Genomic DNA, 23,733 nt, shown 5'->3' on the forward strand with positions numbered 1-23,733 from the left:
GTTGTCTTTAAGTATCTGAAGGCTGTCATATAGAATTTGTTCTACTTGCACGAAAGTTGCAAAGAAGCGATTTTAGGCTTAATGTAAGGAAAATCTTTATAACCTTGTTCAAACATGGACTGGACTGCCTGTAGAAGTAATGGGCTCCCCCTCTTTAGATGTCTTTAAGCAAAAGCTAGATGGCTATTTGTGGCATGTGTTGTAGAGGTCATTCTAGTTTAGGTATAAGATGGATTAGATGGCTTCTAAGGTCCCTTCCCAACTCTGAGACTCTGTAGAATAAATAAGTAAGCAAATAAATACACATTTACAAAAAAGATGTGGACTAGTAGATGTATTTGGAAATGGCTGATGATAAAGTGTTGACTAATGAAAAAATGTTTTATTAGCCTAGAGGGCAGTGTCTAGAGCCAATGAGTGGAAATTATAGAGAAGTAGATTTTAGGATAATATGAGGAAAAACTTATTAACAATGGGGATTAATGAACTCCTTACTCAACACGTGAAGATTTCAAAGAGAGAATGTATCCCAGATTGTCAGAGGTATTAGAGATGGGAGTCATACTTTTGGTAGGAGTGAGACTGGGCAACTGCTGGAGTTCCTTACAACTTTATATATCTGATTCTATTGATTATTTAAACTACTCTTTGTTTAGGTGTAAGAGAAGTTGATCAATTTCATGAGCCAATAATTTCAACAGTACATGTTTTAATTCTCATCAGTTTTCTGTATACCTGTTCATTTTAACCTATTCTATACTTTCTTTATACAACAATTCAAAAAATGAAATCTGGCATTCTCTCTATAAATCAAAATATGCAAATGACTGTCTACTATTCAGGTACAGAGTGCACTTATGAAAAGCTGGCAAGAATAAATTTGTTTGGTGTGATAGAAATTGAGTCAAAAGGACTTTATGTTTTTTGTTTTGTTTGCGGGGCAACGGGGGTTGAGTGACTTGCCCAGGGTCACACAGCTAGTAAGTGTCAAGTGTCTGAAGCCGGATTTGAACTCAGGTACTCCTGAATCCAGGGCCGGTGCTTTATCCACTGTGCCACCTAGCTGCCCCCTCAAAAGGACTTTAATCTGAAAAGGATGGGAAAAGGAGAAAACTGGCTAAATAGGAAAAGTCCCACAAGTTTTAGTGCATTTTTTTAAATTAAAAAAGCTTTTATTGATGTCTTTTGTTTATTTACATCACCATAGTTTCTCCAATATCCTATCCCCTTTTCCTATCAGTAATGCCATTTAACAAATAAACAGCATTATCAAAGAGGAAGAAAAAAAATAGTATAACTGATCAAAACATCAAAAATGACTGAAGACATATACAAGGTGTAATGCTTGTGTACCTTCCATCTTTGCAAAGGAGTAAAGTAGGAGTGTCTTTTCATAGCTTTTATATGAAGCCACACTTGGTTTTTGTAATTTTGCAACATTAACTTGATTTTTGTGAGTGTATGAGGTTGTTCTTTCCATTTACATTGTAGTCAATTGTAGTCATTATATATAGATAAATATTGGTTTCTTGGCTCTTGGCTCTGCTTCATTCAGTCTGCAGCAGTTTGTATAAATACATTCCATGCTTCTCTGTATTCATTACACCCATTATATCCTGCCCCCCCCCCCCCCGAGGGTTAACTGACTTGCCCTGGGTCACACAGCTAGTGGGTGTCAAGTGTCTGAGACCGGATTTAAACTCAGGTCCTCCTGAATCCAGGACCAGTGCTATATCTACTGCGCCACCTAGCTGCCCTTCACCCATTATTTCTTACAGCACAGTAATATTCCATTATATTCACGTACCACAATTTGTTTGGTCATTCCTCAAATGATGGGCATTTATCTACTTTGTTAACAATTCATTGCTATCACACACACAAAAAATGATGCTATAAATATTTTGGTGTATATGGGGAATTCCTTATCAATTGCCTCCTTGGAGTACGAGCCTAATAATGGAATCTCTGAGTCAAGGGGTATGGACGTTTTAGTCACTTTATCTGAAAAATTCCACATTGCTTTCCAAAATGGTTGTTTTAATTCATACCTCCAGCAATAAGGCACCACTGTGCTTATCTTGGCTTGGCACAATGTCTCCGGTATTGACAACTGGCATCTTTTATAATTTTTGCCAGTTTTCAGGGTATGAGGTGAAACCTAAAGAGTATTTTTATTTGCATTTCTTTCTTTCTTTTTAATAAACAGAATTTATTAGTGGTTTGGAGCATTCTTTCACATTGTTGCTAACAGATTGGAATTCTTTAGTTGTTCAGTTGTTTTATTTGACTCTTCATGACCTCATAATTTGTTTGGTATAGCATAATAACTATAAATTAAATTAGGCAGTATTGTCATTCTTATTATATTGGCATAGCCTATCCATAAGCATTGCGTATTCCCTCAACTTTTAAAGTTGTTCCTTATTTCTTTAAAGAGCACTTTGTAATTGAATATATGCAAGTCTTTTTTGTAGACTGATCCCCAAGTTTTTCATATAAATTCTGTAGTTATTTAGAATGGGATTTCCCTTTCTATTAATGTCATTTGAAATTTCTTATTATGTAGAAATGCAGTTGATTTTTGAGGGTCTAACTTGTGGTCTGCTACTTTGCCGATTCCCTGGGATTATCCAAGTAAGCTATTATATTATTAGAAAATAAAGATAGTCTAATCTCTTTTAGTACCTATCTTTATGCCTTCGATTTCTTTCTTTTGTTCTATTACTATTACTATTGCTAGCATTTCTAGAACCATATAAAATAATGAATAGTAGGGAGGTCATCCTTGCTTTAATCCCATATTTGTTGGAAAAGGTTATAGTGTGTCCCCATTGCATATAATACTTGTTTTCTTTTAGATAGATGTTTTTTCTGATATATTTTTTAAATGGTCCCTCTATAGTTATAGAGGATAAACACCCAAATGGGCATTGTACTTTGTAAAAGGTTTATTTCTATATTTATTGAGATAATCATGCAGTTTTGGAGTTTTTATTTTAATATGATTAATTATACTGATAATTTTCCTAATATTGAAACTTTCTGGCATACCTAGTAAAAATGCAACTTGATAATAATGAATGATTTCTTTGAAAAATCACTGTAACCTAATAGCATTTTGTTTAAAAATTTTTAATTGAGATTCAGTAATGGTACTGGTTTACAGTTCTACTGTGCTTTATCCTTTCCTGGCTTGGACATTAATACTATATTTGTCTCAAAACAGGAATCTGGTGGGATGCTTTCTTTCACAATTTTTGAGAATAATTTATGTAACTTGGGGTTTACTTGTTCTTTAAAGGTTTGACAGAATTCTCCTGTGACTACATCAGGACCAGGAGTTTTTTGCTTTAGTAATTTTTTTTTAGTAATTTTTTTTCCAGCTAATTCTTTTTTTCCTAGGTTGAATTATTTAAGATCTCTATTTGGTCTTTTGGTATTCTATATTTCAAAAAGTATTCCTTTATTTCTTTTGTGTTCAAAGGTTTGTTACCATACAGCTGTGTATAATAGATTTTTTTTTTTTGGCGGGGCAATGAGGGATAAGTAACTCACCCAGGGTCACACAGCTAGTAAGTGTCAAGTGTCTGAGGTCGGATTTGAACTCAGGTCCTCCTGAATCCAGGACCAGTGCTTTATAATAGATTATAATTCTGATTCTGATTATTATTTTTTGCCAGGACAGCTAGGTGGTACAATGGATACAGCAACAGACCTGGAGTCAATAAGACCTAAGTTCAAATCCAGCTCCAGATACTTACTGAATGTGTGACCCTGGGCAAGTACTTGACCATGTTTGCCTCAGTTTCCTCATCTGTAAAATGAGATGGAGAAGGAAATGGCAAACCACTTCAAGAAAACACCAAATGCAGTCACAACTGAACAACAATTCTTTTTTATTTCTTCTGGTTTTGTTGAGATTTCACATTGCTCATTTGCTCTTTTGTTAATTTGATTTTTTTGAGCTCTTCTTTTTAAATCAGATTGGCCAAAGGTTTGTGAATTTTATTAGTCTTTTCAAAGAACTAGATTTTAGTTTTATCTTTTTTATTTTTTAGTTCATTTTTCTTCTCATTTTTAATGCACTTATTTTAGGTTTGTTTATTTGTTGGTTTTCTGATATTTAAAAATGTATGTTGATTAATTTTTCTTTTTCCATCTGGTACTGTATGTTTGTAGAGAAGCTTTAGCTATATCCCTGGAATTTTTGTATGCTGTTTCATCATTATAATTTCTTTCACATTATCACTGTTTCTATGATTTTTTCTTTGACTCATTATTTATAATTTCATCATCAAGTCTTCATTTGGCTCTATATTTTGTTTGTGCTGCCTAAATTAATTATTATTTTTTACTGCATTATGGTCTTAAAAAGGATGTATTTATTATTTTTGCTTCTTAGATTTGTTTGCCGTGTCTCTGTGCCCTAACACATGGCCAATTTTTATAAATGTTCTACTAGTGCTGAGAAATAGGTATATTCTTTTATATTCCCATATGCCATATGGCTTTTAGCTCTAGTTTCTTCAGCAATTTGTTCTATTCTATATTTTCTCTTTTGTTTAACTTTCTATTAGACTTATCCAAAATTGAGAGAAAACACTGGAATCTCCTGTCACTATTGTGTGTGCTTTCTCCACTTCTTGAATTTCAGTTAATGTTTCCTTTTTGAATTTAGATGCTAAGGCATTGGGAAATATAAGTTTAATATTACTGGTTTGTTTTCTATGGTTCTTCCTTCAACATAATGTAGGTTCTTTGTTGATGATAGTCTTTTATATTTTACATGATTACATGTGGCTTTTTTAGATTCATGTGATGAATGAAATTTCCTGCCCCCCGCATTATATTATTCTGTTTATGTCTTTCTTTTAAAAATGTGTTTCTTGTAGACAACAGATTGTGGCACTTTGTATTCTTATTCAATCTATCTCTTTCAAAAATGTAATTGAATTTAATTCATTCATTCATATTTTAAGTTATGAGTTTTCTTCTATTTGTCTCTAATATTGGATTTCCCCTTCCCCTCCAAAATTAAGTTTCCTCCACCTTCCTCTGTAAACATAGAGATATGTTTCTTCAATTATTATTTAAGGCAATCTTATTCCTACCAGCTCTCTTCTTCTCCCCCTCCCACTTGATAAAATCTTTTCCTAGTTTTGGAATTCTGCTTATTAGTTTCTTTTTCTTACTGTTTTTTATCTAGTTATTTAATTCATCCCTCCTCCCCTTTTCCCTCTAAGTAGTCAAGTAAAACCCTCATTCCTCACCTCTTTTTTGGGGGGTGGGGTGGGGCAATGAGGGTTAAGTGACTTGCCCAGGGTCACACAGCTAGTACGTGTCAAGTGTCTGAGGCCAGATTTAAACTCAAGTACTCCTGAATTCAGGGCTGGTGTTTTATCCACTGCACCACCTAGCTGCGCCCCTTCCTTCACCTCTTTTTAAACTTTCTTATTTAGTTTTAAATTTTCATTTTCTGTGCCTTTTTCTCAAAAGCATTTCTTTCCCTCATTCTCTTCACTATTTATCTTGTCTATTCTAGACTTTTCTTCTTTGATTCATGACCCTTATGTTTATTTAGTCCTGTAATCTTTGTTTCTATTATTGCTTTGGACATCTTTTCTCTTGCTCCCCCTTTCCCTTTTTAAAATTTTGCCTCATTCTTAAAAACACCACTTCCTGATCCACGATAGGAATTTTCCTATGTCCCTTATTGTACAGTTCATTATTGATTTTTTATTTTCCCTTGGTCATTCCCCCCATTTGCCTTGAAATTTCTGTCCTCCCACCCTTTTGGGTATCATTGGCTCCGGGAGGGCTGATTCTCCTTCTCCTGAGGCAGAATAAGTGGTACTTCTAAGCACCAAATCCCTGCAGATGATACCCAATATAAAGTCACAATATCCCTTTATATATTATTTTTCCCATAGGAACTCTCACAAGTAGTACCCCTTCCCATCACTAAAACAAGATTCTCTTCTTTCCCCCTCTTTCAAACCCTCCTTTTATTTCTTCACTCATTTTACTGTAGGCTCTTTTTCCTGCTACTAGACAATCTTTCTATTCCTCAATTATCAACTTACTATCCCACTCTCTAAAGTGGCTCTTCCAAACCTTTTCATCCCTCTTCAAACCTCCCATGGCCTTCCCTTCCCCCACCCTCTTACCTGAGAACCTTGCCTCTTATTTTACAGAAAAAATTGAAGGCTCTTGCTTTTTTCTTCCCCCCCATCTTCCTCATCTCATATCACTCATATACCTTCTGCCACTATTTCCTTCCTGTCTCACATAGAGAGGTAGCCTTACTCCTTACCAAGGAGCACCTTACTCCTTCATGCAAAAGCACCCTGTCTCTTCCAGTAGATAGTCCCTTCTGTCATCCCCACATTATCACTTATTTTCTTTTTCTTTCTTTTTTTTTTTTTTGCGGGGCAATGGGGGTTAAGTGACTTGCCCAGGGTCACACAGCCAGTAAGTATCAAGTGTCTGAGGCTGGATTTGAACTCAGGAACTCCTGAATCCAGGGTCGGTGCTTTATACACTGCGCCACCTATCCACCCCCATTATCACTTATTTTCAATCTTTTTTTTGCAAACTTGTTCATATCTTCCCCATGCTGAAAAAACAATCCCCACTTGATCCTGTCCTCACTGAACTCTGAAAAGGCCCTCTACAATAGGTGTTCCCACTCTCTACTCTTATTCTCTTCTGTTATTTGTTTATTTTTTTTTTTTGCAGGACAATGAGGGTTAAGTGACTTGCCCAGGGTCACACAGCTAGTAAGAGTCAAGTGTCTGAGGCTGGATTTGAATTCAGGTCTTCCTGAATCCAGGGCTGGTGCTTTATCCACTGTGCCACTTAGCTGCCGCTCTCATTCTCTTCTTAACCCCTTACAGTCTAGCTTCCAATCTTATTCCATCGAAACGGCTTTTTCCAAAGTTACCAATGATCTTGTAGCATTTTTTCAATCCTCATTTTTCTTGACCTTTCTGTAGCCTCTGATGCTGTTGTTGATTATCCTCTTCTTCATGATACTCTCTTTTCTCTAGGTTTTTGGGACACTGCTCTCTCCTAGTTCCTCCTACTTATCTTGACTTCAGTTACCTTTTCTGGATTCTCATAACACCTAACCATAGATGTCCTTCAGAGTTCTGTGCTGGGTCCTCTTCTCTTCTTCCTCTACACATCAGCTCCCATGTATTTGGTCACCATTTCTATGTTGATGATTCTCAAATCTACATATTCTGCCCCAACTTCTCTGCTGACATCTAATCTAACAGGTCCAAATGCCTTTCAGACATCTAAACAGCTTAAATTCTGCATGTCCAAAATGGAACTCTTTCTCTCTCTCCCTGAACCTTTCCCCTTAACTACTGCAGAGGGTAATACCATCCTCCTAGTCCCTCAAGCTCTCAACCTAGGTATCACCCTTGATTCCTCACTGTCTCTCACCCCCTATATCCAAATCTGTTGCCAATGCCCGTTGATTCACCTTTGCAAAATCCCTTGAATATGCCCTCTTCTCTCCTCTGGCATTACCACCACTCTAGTATAGGCCTCATGTATGAACTACTGGAATAGCTGGTGGGTCTACATGCTTCAAGTTTATTCCCACTCCAATTCATCTCTATTCAGCCACTAAAGTTATTTTCCTAAAGCACAGGTTTGACCATCACTCCCTCAATAAAATCCAGTGGTTTCCTCTTGCCCCCAGGATCAAATTCAAAATATTCTGTTTGGCATTCAAAGCCCTTCATAATCTAGACCTCTCCTACCTTTCCATTCTTTTTACACCTTACTCCCTGCCAAGTACTCTTTGATCCAGTGGCATTGGTCTCCTGGCTACTTCATGAAAGACACTCCATGTTTCAGGGCTGGGTATTCTCTCTGGCTATCTCCCATGCCCAGAATGCTCTCCCTACTCATCTTTGACTACTGGCTTCCCTGACTTCCTTTAAGTCCCAGCTAAAATCCCACCTTCTATAGGAAGACTTTTCCAACCCCTCTTAGATTTAGCATCTTCCTTCTGTTAATTATTTCTTATTTGTTCTATAAATAGCTTATTTGTATGCATTTGTTTGCTTGTTATCTCCCCCATTAAGGTGTAAGCTCCTTTAGGGTAGGGACTGTCTTTTACTTATTTTTGTATCTCCAGAGCTTACCATAGTGCCTGTCATATAGTAGGTACCAAATAAATATTTATAGACTAATTGAGAGACTACAGGAATTGTTTTCCCTTCATTGTTAGCTTTTGACTTAGGATACATCATACATTCCCTTCTATCTTTTCCCCCTTCACCCTTTATGTATCCCCTCCCTTTCTGTAACTTGGACCTGCAAAAAACATTGATACACCTGTAGGCAGGGTATTTAATCAATGGGTTTCAAACCTGTTTTTTTAATCATCACTTTTATTTTACTTTCACCCTTGTCTCCTCATTTAAAAAGTAATCTTTAATGATCTGTCTTTTTGTTGTTGCCCTTGGTAACTGTTTTTTGTTTTACCTTCTTACATTTCTATTGCCTGGGGTGTTTGAGAAATAGTTTCTTCAGGTCTGGCTTTCTTCCTAGGCATGTTTAAAATACCTCTTTTTTATTGAACTTCCATTAAAATTTTTTTTTAAGTTATGACTCCATTTCAAGTTTCTTTGCTCTTTGGAAGACAATCCATTCTCTCCTGTTGTTTACTGTAGGTACAAAATAGTCTTGCACTGTTTACATTTCTTTTCCTTTATGTTTAAAAGTCTTCCTCTCCTGCACATTTGCAAACTTGTTGCTTCTCAATGGAAATTTAAGGGGTACAATGTCTTGGACTTGAAGTATAAGGTGCTTTTTTGTTGCTGCTGTTGTTAGTTTGGGTTTTTTGCTTTTTTCCCCGGAGGCAATCTGTGCGTTCTTTTTTTTTTTTTTTGGGTGAGGCAATTGGGGTTAAGTGACTTGCCCAGGGTCACACAGCTAGTAAGTGTTAAGTGTCTGAGGCAGCATTCTTTTAATTGACACTGTTTTCTGGGTTCAGAAGTTCTACAACTTTCTTGTTTTATTTCTTGCATTATGATGTTTAGGGTTTTTTACTTATTGGGTACTTCTGAGAGATCTATAATCCTTAAATTATTCTGTCTTCAGGATCAATAAGTTAAGCTTGCATGAAGACCATGCTTCTTTTATTGCCATTTGCTTTTATTCTCTTCTTTCAGATTATCCTTTATTTCTATGCATTTAGATTCTCAATTAGCTTTATTTCTTTAGTGAGACATGCCACCACAGATTCAAGTTTTTCTATTCTACCAATTATTTCTGCTATGTAAGACATAAGTTCTGCTTTCACAATTTTGTTTCTATTTTAAACCATTTAGGTATATCCTGGTGTGATTCTATGCTCTTTTGGGGATCCACAGGGTTCTCTGCCTCATTAGGAATTTTCTCTTTTCTTGCAATTCTTATTCCTAGATGCCTGAACTCTTCCCTGGTCTGGAGGCCATTTCCCCTTCTCTTATTAATATCTTCCCCATGGTTTATCTGTTTATGTTTCAAGGTCTTTGGGTTTTCTTCCTCCTGTGATGTTTGATAATTTCAGTCTTTTTTCTTTATTTTCCCCCTTTGTTTACTTTGTGACTTCTTTTAGATGGTAGTTTCCCTGGGGGCTGGATCTCAAAGCCTCCTTGGATGCTGCATAATTCACAGTCTACCAGCCTAGCAATGTCTTTGCCTCAAATGACTTCTGGGGGGGGGGGGAACTAGTCCCAGCTGGATGTTAGGCTCCTCAAACTTGGTGGAGTCCCACACAGCCACAACTCATAAAGGTCTTGCCCCTTTTCCTCTGTCTTTTGCTGAATTCTGTTGCAGCATAGAGAGCTGCCATGCTGCTATTGTGGTCTGAGAAAATTTCTGTCATTTGATTTCTTAGGCATAGGAAGAAGGGGAGGGAAGTGTTGGGCTGTAGAGTTAATTTCTGTTTCAAGCTGCTTGTGTCAGACTATGTAGCCTTGCTGCTGAGTGTGTAATAGGTAGTAGTGGTAGGGTGCACGTTAGGAGTTAGGGATTAATCTTCTCTGTTGTTAGTTAATCAAATTCTTTCCTTGTTTGGGTTCTTGGTGTCCTAGACAATACTGATAGACTAGAACATTGAGCTAAAATCCAAGAAGATGAAATTTAATAGAGATAAATTTAAAGTTAAAAAATTTGAAAACAAATGTGGATATTCCCATAGACAAAGGACAAAAAAGAGGGCTGCACATGAAACCCTGATCTACCATGTACAGATTGCTACATAAACATACCTCAATCTTAATATGGAAGTACCAATACTACCCTTCTTGTTTGTCTTCCCTTCTAAACTTCTGTTCTCTTTTGTGCTGTCTTACATTCATCTGAGTCTTACACTTGGGTGCAAAAATCAATTTCAAAGTTACAAGATAGAAGTACTTTGAAAAAAAGTGGGGATTTTAATGAGCTGCAAGTGTTTTATGAGCCAGTTTGATATGGCAACTTGCAAAGCTAATGGGATAATTGGATCTTGGTATATTAAAAGAGTCAGAGCTTTCAGAAACATGGAGGTGATGGCCCTTTTGGTAAGGTCACATCTGTATTATTATATTTAATTCTAAACACTATAGTTTAGGAATGAGTGATTAAATGGAAAATATCCAGGAGAGAAACCAGGATGGTAAAGGTCTTCAAGTCTATGATTGGAGAAGTGAATAATCAAAAGAACATCATAGCTGGCTGGCTATCTTTATGTATCTGAAGTGCTATGACATAGAAGGATTGGATTTGTTCTGTTTAGTAGTCCCAGAGGGCAGACATGGAAACAATAGGTAGAAATTGCAAATATATAAGAAAAAATTTCCTAACAGTTAGAACTATTCATAAATGGAATGGACTGCTTTAGGAAGACGTAGTGGGTTCCTTTTTTTTTTTTCTTTTAGTGAGGCAATTGGGGTTAAGTGACTTGCCCAGGGTCACACAGCTAGTAAGTGTTAAGTGAGGCCGGATTTGAACTCAGGTACTCCTGACTCCAGGGCCGGTGCTCTATCCACTGCGCCACTTAGCTGCCCCTTGGGTTTCTTTAAGTAGAGGTTTAATAGTTGATAGAAAAAAAAGAAAGGAAAAATGAAAGAAAATTTATTAAGCACTTATTATGTGCCAGTATATTAAAGCACTAAGGATAGAAATATAAAGCAAATACAAATACAACAAACAAGATAGTCCTTTCCCTCAAGTTCTAGCAAGGGAAAATACCACATAAAGGAGAATGGGAAATGGGAGCAAAGCAAAGGCTACCAAAAAGGTAATAGAGGAGTTCAGAAATCAAGTGGAGTCAGGAGTGAAGTGAACATGGCCTGGACCCCTAATGAAATGCTGGCCCAGGGTAGGCCTCAAGGCAGAGGCATTTTCAGGGTGGAAAGGCTGCTTGTTAGGAGGTGGAGAAATCTGTAATGGGGATTCTTTTTCATGTATGAGTTGAAGTATATGATTATCTAGTTCTTTTCCATCTCTTAAATCTATGATTCTTTATGAAAAAACTCAGTTTCAGCTGGATCCTTATAAATCCATGTTACAGATTGTCTGTTTGGTAGAGTGCTTAACATCAAGCAGATCTCACCATTGCATATTCTCAATGTAACTGAATTAAACCAATTTCCTTTCAACTAGTCATTCACATTTATCTGCCTTTCAATGTGCCATATTTCAGACTAACAAATGTGAACTGTTCATGAGTACGAATGATAATCAGTACTTTTTCAAGTGTATTTGAAAGCAAAGACCTATAGAAGACTCATTATATAACTGGAATTTAAATTATTATATTTGAAAGTTTTATGATACTAATTTAATGTAGTTCCTATATTTTTTATAAGTTTTTGTTACTTATTTTAATAGTTTGTACTACAGAATATTTCATATACCTGCATATTTATCATGAGGATTACCATAAAAATAATTCTTTAGAATGAACATGTATGTAATTTGATATTGCAATTTTCCATGAGAATAAAGCAACTTGTTTTATAAAATATTCTAATAAAAGTCAAGGTGTCAAAGAAGCATATAATCAGAGCTGAGAAAGATCTGAAATTATTATTATTCAAATAGTTTATCATAAGAAAATATCAAGCATGAGTATGATCAACCTTGCCTTTTATTTATTTTTGCTTTGTTTGTTTTGTTTTTATGAGGGGCAATGAGGGTTGAGTGAGTGACTTGCTTAGGGTCACACAGCTAGTAAGTGTCAAGTGTCTTGAGGCTAGATTTGAACTCAGGTCCTCCTGAATCCAGGGCCAGTGCTTTATCCACTTGTGCCACCTAGCTGCTCCTAAACCTAAATCTTTTGTGTATGTGTGTGTGTGAGGCAGTTGGGGTTAAGTGACTTGCCCAGGGTCACACAGCTAGTAAGTGTCAAATACCTGAGGGCAGATTTGAACTCAGGTCCTCCTGAATCCAGGGCTGGTGCTTTATCCACTGTGCCACCTAGCTGCTCACAACCTTGCTTTTTAGCTATTTACATTTAGATAAATGAATTTCAACCTATAAGATGTTATAACTTTTCAAGTAGTACTTCTAAATCTTTACCAGGATTATTTGTCTATTTAATTCCCATTCACTTATACTTTTATATGATGGTAAGTAGTGTATATTCTTTTTCCTTGGAATCAATTTTTCTACTTCACTTTGTCTAGATTAAAGGTCTTTCCATGTTTCCTCATATTCTTCATACTTGTCAACCTTAGTTGGATTACAGCATCCCATTACTTAATATACTATAATTTATTCACCCATTTCTCTATTGATGCACATTTAGATTCTTTACAGTTTTTTGCTATGATATGTGATGATGCTATGAAAATCTTTCTTTTGGGGGGGGGCAGGGCAATGAGGGTTAAGTGACTTGCCCAGGGTCACACAGCTAGTAAGTGTCAAGTGTCTGAGGCCGGATTTGAACTCAAGTTCTCCTGAATCCAGGGCTGGTCCACTGCACCACCTAGCTGCCCCCTATGAAAATCTTTCAACAGATGCTCGCTTTATTTTTATTTATTTATTCATCCATTCATTCATTCATTTATTTATTGTGGGGCAATGGGGGTTAAGTGACTTGCCCAGGGTCACACAGCTAGTAAGTGTCAAGTGTCTGAGGCTGGATTTGAACTCAGGTCCTCCTGAATCCAGGGCCAGTGCTTTATCCACTGCGCCACCTAGCTGCCTGCTTACTTTATTTTTAATAACATTTTCAGAGTATAATCCTGACAATAAAATAACTGCCTTAAAAGAATATGATTGGGGCATCTAGGTGGCACAGTGGATAGAGCACCGGCCCTGGATTCAGGAGGACCTGAGTTCAAATCCGGCCTCAGACACTTAAAACTTACTAGCTGTATGACCCTGGGCAAGTCACTTAACCCCAACTGCCTCACCAAAAAAAAAAAAAAGAGAGAGAGAGAATATGATTACTTTTATAATTTTTCACTCGGACATAAAGAAATATTAAATTCATTTCAACAGATATTAACTATGAATCTATCTGGTATTTAATACAACAAATACATGCATAAGGCACTGTTTTAAGTGCTATAACCATCTGGTCCAGCTCCCTACTTTTGGTGAAAATATAGGGAGACTTCAGGGCAAGATGCTTGTCCTGCCTCAATAGAAGCAGGCAGCTCAGTTCCCCCACACCCACTCCAGCACAAACCAAATAATGATCATGAAATCCAGTAAGAACCTATAATAAATGGCTTTTACCACCTTAGAAATGCACAAAAAGCCAGCCAGCAGGGTACATATAATAGGAAAGAGAACTGTGAGCAAAGCCAGTACCAGAGGCTGGCTAGACCCCCATAGCTCAGGAGGTTTTGTATCTTCTGGAGGCAAAGCAAGGTGAGCGCTCTTACCGTCCCCCCCCCCCCCCCAATCTGGGAACAATTCAGACAAGGCAGCCTTCAGACTGGGGCACACTAGGCACAGGGTTTTCAAGGTCTCTAGCACTCTGTCCAAGATATCATAGAGGGCTCTCTAATTTTCAGGGAGTCTGTTACGTGGCTACAATTTATCACGGTTTGTTCTAAGCTATAAGCTATTTTCCTTTCACTTGTTTCCTCCAGAGTTTTTATTTCATTTTTTATCTCTTCCTTAATTTCTTCTAGGTACCTTGCAACTCCCAGGAATCATTCTGTCTTTCTAGGTTGGATTTTTAAAGTATCTTTGGATCTGTGACAATTCTTTATAGTAGTTTATATGTTCTTTGCTTCACTCCTCTCTAAATCCTTAATTCCTGAACTGGGGCTTTGTGCCAGGCTTAGACTTTACCTCTTCATAAGTTTTTGGATGGGGTAGCTGCTCAGCTTGACCTGGGTTCCTGTGTTGACCTATACCTCCTGGGTTTAGGTTCCTCTAGATCTTTGAGACTCAGAGAGAAAGAAGGGGTAGATATTTCTCATAATTGAGGCAAGTGGGAAGAATATAAAAACATGGAGAAAGATATGGTAGACGTGGACATCAGATGAAATGCATTCTTAATCTGAAATGGACAAAGGAAGGCTGAACACACAATTACATAGTTTGGTATAGAAATACATCAAACTCAATAGGGAAACAGGCAGGGGTAGGTAGGGGAATAGTAGCAACTAAAACAAATTTCTCGAACTCAAAAGCGAAGAACTAGAAATTAATAGAGTACCCATCAATTGGAAAAATGGTTGAATGAAACATGGTATATAAATGTAACAGGATATTATTGTACTGTAAGAAATGATGAAAGATGATTTCAGAGAATCCTGGGAAGTTAGAACTGATGTAAAGCAAGGCAAGCAGATCCAAGAGAACAATTTCTATAATGACAACAACACTATTTAAAAAAAGACAACCTTGAAAGTCTTAAGAACTATGATCAATGCAATGACCAACCAAGCCTCCAGAGGACCTGTGATGAAACAAGTCCTCACATACTGAAAGAGAGGTGATAGGCTCAAGTTGCAGAAGACAACACATTTTTAGACATGGCCACTGGGATATTTTTGCTTGACAATACTAATATGTTATGAGGTTTTTTCCCTGTCTTCTGTTTTTAGTTCAGGGAAAGGAGTTGGAAGGGAGGGGAGGTGTATCTGATTAAAAAAGAGGAGAGAGAAGGCTACTGAAACATGTTAAAAAGCGTACAAAGGAGTACAGAAGGCAGTCCATAGGAGCAGGACAATTTTGAAAGTATATACTTTTTAAAAAAATCAGCATAAAGATTCAGTTTTATATGTATTCCTCTCTTTGTGTTCTACTTTGTATTTAGAAATGTTTATTTATCTAGTTGGGATTTGTTAAGTCCCTATTTTTTTTTTTTTTGGACAGGGCAATGAGGGTTAAGTGACTTGCCCAAGGTCACACAGCTAGTAAGTGTCAAGTGTCTAAGGTCATATTTGAACTCAGGTCCTCCTGAATCCAGGGCCAGTGCTTTATTCACTGCGCCACCTAGCTGCCCTAAGTCCATTGTAACGATTGGAATGACGCCACCTGCTGGAGACTTACTGTAGAAAAGTTCCACCATGAAAGGAAGGTCTTTGAGGACAAGAACATGCGTCTTTTCTTTGGCGTCAGGAAGTGACGTTTGCTAGTGGGAGGAAGAAGGAAGAGACTGGCGCTCGGTCTTGGGCTTTTTCCTGGGGACTCTGGCGGAGAAGGGAGCTAGAAATGTGCTCCCCCTTTAATAGACAGGAATGTAGGCCTCTCTCTCTCTTTACCAAATTCTTATTCTCCTTAATAAATGCTTAAAAGCCTAACTCTTGCTAAGGCTTGTAATTTATTGGCGACTACTCATTAGATATTTTAGACAGAATAGCTAGAATTTTAGCCCTTAGCACCATTATTTCTAAAAAATTTAAAAGAAGGAAAATACTAGGTAAAAGGGAATGAGAGCATCCTCCTGGCAAAGGCAGAATTTGTACTCCTTGGAAGACTAGAATCCAAATTAAACAATCATGATATAATAAGAATGATAATGTTTATATTAACGCACACTTATAAACTACCATATTGTTTCTAAAGTGTTTTCTTCTCTTAACTGCCTTGTAAGGTAGGTAGTATAAGCACTGTCACCCTGATTTTAGATCACCTGGCTATATTTCTAGAATACAGCTTCAAGGAAATAAAGAAAAATGGTTTGTAAACTTTGGAAATAAGCAGCCAGATGGTTTAGCTGGAAGTCCCTTATAGAGCTTTTGCCAAGAAGAAAATGAGGAATATTTCTTTCAAAGCACAATATTCTAAACTGGAACCAAACTTACAGATTAAAATTATAGGATCATAAAATTAGAGTGAGAAGAGATCTTTGAGATCATCTGGTCCAACCCTGACATTTCACAGATGAAGAACCTGAGGCACTTAAGAGGTCAGACAGGTCTTAAATAACAGAGCTAAGGGTTGTTGTACAAGAACAAACAGCAGAGGGAGTAAGAGAACCATCAGAAAGCGGGCAGAGAGAAAGAGGCAGTAAACATGGTAACTACAAAGTAGCAGTAAACATGGTAACTACAAAGTAGCAAAGCAGGGAAGAGAGTCTTTAGTTCACTTACAATATTGAGAACAGAAGTTGTAAAACATCATCAGCTACAATACACTGCAATGAACCTAGGAACAGACTCTGAAAAAAGAATCCTAATTGATTTTACAGGATTTGTGCACTTGACCTCCGTTTGGAGATGGGTTTCAACATGAAAAAAATCAGTTTGGAGACCAGTACTACTTTGAGGTGAATTATGAGGACAGTTGACAGATGGTTATGGGATACAGAAAACCACTAGCTTTCATACATGTATGTGTATGTGAGTGTACGTATTTGTGTGTGTGTGTGTAGATTTGGGATTCAGGGGGAATGAGTAGAACCTAACTGTATTCACATGCATATATGCATGATCCACACATACAACACTGTTGTTGTTTGTCCCTCCTGCTTGGGGATATTGCAGGTGCTTTTCCAGGTTTTTCAGGGAGATTTCAAAGCCTGGCTTACCTAGAACTTCATTTGGACAAAAGGAGAGCCCCAGTATAATAATTACAGGCCACTGACTCAGTGTATGATGTATTCCTTGGAGAGAACAGCAGGATGACTCACCTTCCTAACTGGAAATTCTCAGAGAATTTATGAGGGTTTGGAAGCTCTGAGTGAAAGGTGAGGAAGGCAGCTGTACCAGAGAGGGTTGGACCCAGTTTTTATTCAATTCATCCAACATTAAGTACCTACTATGTGCCCCATACTGCACTAGTTGCTGGGAATACAAAAAATGAGACATTTGCTATTGTCAAGAAGCTTATGTTCTGGGAAGTGGGAAGGTAAGGTTGGGAATACTTTACCTAGAAAATAAATACAAAATATACAGTAAAAGCAAAGTAATTTTGGCAGAAGTAAGGGGAGGACTTGAGCAACTGGGAAAGACAGCATAGATTCTTGAACTGAGGGCACTTGAACTGAGCTTTGAAAGAAGGAAGGAATTTTATCAGGCTGACATAAGTAAGGAGGGCATTCTAGACATTCATATAGCCTGTACAAAGGCACAGAGATGAGAATGATGTTGTGTACAGGTAACAAATAGGCTAATAAGCCTATAAACACAGATTGCATGAAGGATAATAGGTAATGAGACTAGAAACATAAGCTAGAGATGGACTTTAAAAACTTTAGAGCTTTAAAAGCTAAACAGAGGAATTTGTACTTGATACTAGAAGCAGGAAGTCACTGGAACTTCTTGAGTGGAAGAGTGACATTATCAGACCTATATTTTAGAAATACAAATTTGGCAGGTGTGTAAAAGATAGGTCAGAAAAGAGAGGAGAGAAACCAGAGGAAGGGAGACCAATTAAGAGGCTATTACAATAGTTCAGGCAAGAGAATGTTTCAATTATTTGTTTTTATTATATGTTTCATGTGTAACAACTGGACAATAATTGTAAAATCTCTAAAAGATTCACAATTTCCTTAGACATGTTTTTGAGAACTCTTATTGTTTGGTTTGATTATTGGCAAAGCTATTTAAAGTTGTGTTAAGCTCAATTTTGTAGGAAATTTTCCTGGCTGATTACCAGCATCTGAAACACCTGAAAGACTTCCATTCCACAACTACACCCAGTGGACATCCCAAGAATCATCTAAGAAAAGACTTCTAAAGACTTGAATGGACATTTTCCTGTTTTCCTTTTCTACATTGTAGACACTGTTTATAATGTCCACTTACTAAAGGGGAGTGCCCCCTTTAGTTTTTTGGTTTGTAATGTCCACCTGCTAAAAGGGGAGTGCCCCCTTTAGCCTTTGTTAATGTATCACTCAATTTCTTTTTCTCTCTTTTCATTCCCTTTGCTTTGTTAGTCTCAAGTATCTATAATGTTATTGCTTCGTGTGAGGAAACACTGTTTCTTTGCATGAAGCATGGGGGGGGGGTAGAGTGTGAGAATTGGAATGCCACTCTGTGCTGAGAGGGACATTGTGAGAATCAGGCTCAAAAAGAAAACATGTGACTTGGCATCCGGAGTGACCTTTCTGGGGTTTCAAAGGTTGGACTGGCATCCGGAAGTTGTGTCTAATGCCTGTGCTACCAGCCAATTAGCTTAGAGCTGTGTGTGAGGATGCCCCTGCTTCCTGTTTGACAGGGGGCTTCTGGGAGAAGTGGCTAAGGATCTGGCTCTTTTGGTTCAGGACTTCGGTTTGGTGGCAGACAGAGGACTTTACATGGGCTGTTAGGGAAAGGCAAGGTTTTATCTCTGGCTATCCCGAATAGATCTAAGCTAAGAAATCTGTTCTCAATCTCTCTCTCTTCACTAACTTCTAATACACTTTAATAAATACTTGAAAACCTAAACTCTTGCTGAATTGATCAGTAAATCTTAGCTAGTTTCTCCCCCACAATGGGGTCAGGTCAGGTGACCACACATTAGATTTTAAACATCACAGCTAGAATTTTAGACTTTACAGTTTCTATATGGAAACATGATCCATGTAACTCCTAAGTTAGAACTTTATCATTATTAGGGCAGTTAGAAGGAATCTACATAGACAGAGGGTATGGGTGTCAATCAATTATGTTGGGATCTGCAAAAACAATGAAAGAATGAGGAAGAGGAATATACTGAAAGAAGGGGGAAGGGAGAGGTAGAATGTGACAAATTTTCTCACAAAAATATTTATAGCATACCTTTTTATGGTGGCAAGAAATAGAAAATTGAAGGGATGCTCATCAATATGGCTAAACAAGTTGTGGCATATGATTATGATGGAGTGCTATTGTGCTATAAGAAGTGACAAGAGGGGGTGGTTTGGGGAAAACATGGCAGGACCTATATAACCTGATGCAAAGTAAAGTAAGAAGAACCAGGAAGATCACTATGCACAGTAATAGCAATGTTGTAATGATGATCAATGGTGAAGGACTTGAATCAATACAGTATCAGGAAATGCAAACAGATCACCTCTTACCTATCAAACTGGCCAAGATAGAAAAAGATGAAAAAATTTAATGTTGGTGGGAGATGCAGGAAAAAAAGAAAATTAGCAGAATTGGGAATTAGTCCCACCCATTATATTAGAAAAGAATTTGGAATGATACAAGAAAATTTATAAAATTATTCTTACATCTTGATGAAGTAATATTACTACTGGGTTTACACCTCAAGAAAGTAATTGACAATAAGAAAAGATCTACCTGCATGAAAATATTCATTATGGTAAAATTTTTACTAGCAAAAAGATGAAGACAAAATGTTTGTTCAACAATTAGAGAATGGCTGAACAAATTATGACATGAATATAATTGAATTTTATGGGGCCATAAGGAACAATTAATATGAAAAATTAAAAGTAATGAGAAACCTATATAAAATGAACAAGTCAGAACTAACAATATACATAGTTACCATAGTGATATAAATGAGGGAAACTTTAAATAGCAACAGAACTTAGGTCAAAAATACTAAAATATATTGGTAGTAATTTATAAAGCATATAGCTACCCCTTTTTTTCCTTAATAAATGAAAACTAATGAAAATCAGTAGCAGAACTGTTTCCATCCTAGGTGAGCCCCTATTGGCTGCCTTGGGGAACACATGAGAGCTACATGTACTCTTATCCTAAGAATTCCTGGATCCTAAGGTCTCAGCCCATTAAATAGCATCTGTGGGAAAGGGAAACAAATAGCCAAGTGGTAACGAGTTTTTGAATTCCAGCTTATTAAATAGATGAGGGTATTTTCTGAATAGCATGAGCTTTATGGTTACCTCTCAAAAAATTCCAAGTCCAAGAATTTTGGAATCTAGCCTTTGAAAGAATGATTACTGGCCAGGACCTGTCCCTTGGAGAAAGAAGAGAATTGAGAATATAAAATGGAAGACATTTCTTCCTGAAACTGGTGGAGTAACCAGGGAGTTTAGACCATAATATAAGAGACTAAAAGACCCGGAATTTGCCCTTTGCTATTACTGTGAATTATCTGGATATTTCAAGTCCAGTGGAAAAGGAATTTGACTGTCCAGCAACTCCAAGTGTGGCTCTCTTCCAGGGAGAGTCTAACCTATCATAATAAGACCATAATGCTAGATGCCTTTATTGGTCTCAGTGGGAAATAGGACTTGCCAGAATGTTGGGAGCTTGCCTCCTTAGCAAACTCAACTGTTTCCCACCCAAAGAGAGTCCTAGCCCCAAGCTGCTATGCAAGTGAGGGACTTATATAGGCACTGAGAGAAGCTGAAACTCACTGGGGAGAAGAATTGTATTTTTTCATGGACTACTGGCAATCTTTTATACAATATTTTCCTGTATTTTCTGTGGTGTTGAAATGAAGGATTTTTACCCTGATTGTTTGTATGAAATATGAGAACCTTTTTAATGACATCTCTATTCAAGCTATATTCTGATATTTCCAAGAGGCAATTCTGGGTGCGGGTAATATGAACCAAAGAATAATATTTTTAAGAAGCTGACAATTGAACCCAATTTGTGTAAGCCCAGAGCCTGGAAATTCTGGGTCAAAGGTTATACCAAAAAACACACTAATCATTAAAAAAGTATGTATATTTATTTAAGCTGGGGGTCAAGCAAGGGGTTAGGAGGAAAGAGTAGTGGCATTTGGAAACTATAATGTGATCAAGGCAACTAAGCCATATGGCCTCAGAAGAAATGTGGAGGTCACAGGCCTGGGATATCACACCCTGCATATGTACATAGTCCCCTATGTTACAACTCTTTGCATACTAACTGCAAAGGCTACTTGCTTACACTTTCCAGGTCCCTATTTTGATTGACAGTATGTTCCTCTGAATATACCTCATGGGAATCTGACACTTCTTCTCTGTTCCTACTACTATCTGGGGACAGAGGAGATGGGTCCATATCAAATATAGAGTTTTCTCTTGTCATAAGTGTAACAAATCATCTTAGAGGCCCTTTTCATCTATTGATCATTAGGCTTTGAGTAGAAATCACTGCTTTCTTACACTATTCCTCCTTTATCAGGGGTTGATTAGTGGAGTCCCTGATCTATCTGATGACTTACTCCAGGTAGCTTGATGAGACTCCAGGGTATAAATCTTTGCTGGAAGAGTAACTCCCATGAGGGTAGAGGGGCTGCCTAGCCCCCTGCTGAGAGGACAGAGGGAATTCTTCTGATTGGTCCCTGGAGACTGCAGATGCCTCCAAGATGACAACTGAGAGTCAATGGGCATGGACTTTTGTTGGACAGTACTGAACTTGGCTGAATTCTGACAGTCCTGAATCCTGACTCTGTCCCTTCGTGCCTGAATGACCCTTAGCAAGTTACTTAACCCCTTCAGGCCTCAGTTTTCTTATTGGTAAAATGAGGAAGTTGAACTAGATGATCTATAATGTCCCTTCCAGCTCTAGACCTATGAATTTATGAAATTCTATGTAACATTTTCTAAATTTTCACACTATTAAACCTATTTTGTTTAAATTAACTAATTAAGAGGGATTAACCTCCAAATTCAGTTCAATATGTCCCCTTGCAAAATGTGGTGTTTTGCAGAAGGATTCTAGGGGAGTAATAATTAGTGCTTTTCTTAGATCATCCTAGACATAGGACAGAGAGGATGGAAGATAAGCACATTACTTACTGGTGTGAGAGGTCCTTCTGCTTGAGCCTCCATTGGGCTTGTGGGTGTGGCTGCAAGAAACTGGCCAGCAGCTCCAGGCTGGAGTTCTAGTCTGTCTGCATATTGCTCTGACACAGTAGTAGCAGGACATGCCACAGACAGTGCCAAGACCACACCAGGAGCTCCATTTTTTTGATGACCATCTTCTACCCAAGGACCTAATTTATGCTGTTCTTCTTGAGGAGATTCCTCTAGGATTTGCAGCACCTCAGGTTCCTCATCTGAAGGACTTCCAGTTTTATGCCCTAAAGCCCCATTCGTCCTGAAATCATGAAGGTCCCGCTCCTTGTCCACAATCACCCAGTCCTTGGAATCAACCTCCTGCTGACAGGAGCTCAGGTTGACGGCTATAAATCCATTGCTGCCACCACCATCTGCCTGCTCCGGGGAATTGGCAGAAGCAGGCTTGGATGCATCTGGGAGGTATTCTTCATCATAGTGCCAGTTGTGGTCAGTACGGGTCACAGCAGGAGCACAAGGCTTATGAAGAAGAGAAGCAGGGAGAACTGGTTCCTTTTCCACAATGGAGTCTTTCTGCATTTTCTCCAAGCTTAACAAAATGGAAAGAGAAAGAAGTTACTCAAAATTCCTGGGGTGGGAGACTGCTTTTGAAATTGATAAGCTCTTGACAGATCATTTATTCAAATGACAGCTTCCCCAAAACAAAATACAATCATCAGTATGCCACATGGAAAGTGGCCTGACTGCCCTGCTATGCTGATCTAACTAGGGCCTGCTCTGAGAAACAGTCAAGGACAGAAGGAGGTAACAAATCAAGAGAAGTAGTGAATCGTGTAACCTTTTTCACTCAGTTCTGACAATATAACCAGACTGTCCCCCAGTTCTTCCCATACATAAGAGAAAATAGCTATTAAAGCTGTTTCTGCCTGACCAGAGCTCTACAAAAGACAACAACAACAAAATGTATGTGCTATTTTACATAGAGTAAATATTTTATGTATCTGTTCAAAAAACTATGCACATTTTTTCATATTTATTTATTTATGTCTTTAGACATATCTTCATTGATAGTATTTTAAAGGACAGACAACTGTTTGAGTCCTCTGCACATCATACACATGTACAGTGGTGACAAGTAGTGACAGGTTGTATGTAGAATTAAGGTAAAAAGTACCAGCAGAGGAAGAAGGAAGACTGTTGATGAATCCAGTTCTATTAAAGTCACTTCCCACAGGGACTAATACAATACTCTCCTAATTGATCTTCTTGCTTCTAGGCTCTCTACTGTTCAATTCATATTCCACAAAAGCTGCTACATTAATATTCCTAAAACATAGATCTGACCCTGTTCAAAAGGTGGTTTCTTACTGCCTCTAGAATAAAATAGAAGGTCGAAAGCTTTTCATAACTGGGTTTCAATCAATTTTTCCAGATTTCAGATTTCACCTCCTCTGCCCACCCTACCCCCACCCACTACACACGTATACTCTTTTTAAAAAAAATAATGCACATTTTTATTTAAAGTTCTGAGTTCCAAATTCTGTCCCTCCTTTCCTCCCTCCCTCCCTTTCTTCCTCCCTGAGGTGGTAAGCAATCAGATATAGGTTATACATGTGTAATTGTGTAAAACATTACCA

General features: G+C 37.7%; 1 protein-coding gene across 1 annotated transcript in view; it reads right to left on the minus strand.

Annotated features, from left to right (window-relative positions):
- TTBK2 (tau tubulin kinase 2) overlaps nucleotides 1-23,733 on the minus strand; it is a 218,316-nt gene that overhangs the window by 15,195 nt on the left and 179,388 nt on the right. The window contains exon 13 of the mRNA XM_043983478.1: nucleotides 22,097-22,685. Coding sequence (XP_043839413.1) covers nucleotides 22,097-22,685 — 589 coding nt within the window. The remainder of the gene's footprint in view (nucleotides 1-22,096; nucleotides 22,686-23,733) is intronic.

Source organism: Dromiciops gliroides, chromosome 2, assembly GCF_019393635.1.
Source record: "Dromiciops gliroides isolate mDroGli1 chromosome 2, mDroGli1.pri, whole genome shotgun sequence".
Taxonomy (NCBI): Eukaryota; Metazoa; Chordata; class Mammalia; order Microbiotheria; family Microbiotheriidae; genus Dromiciops; species Dromiciops gliroides.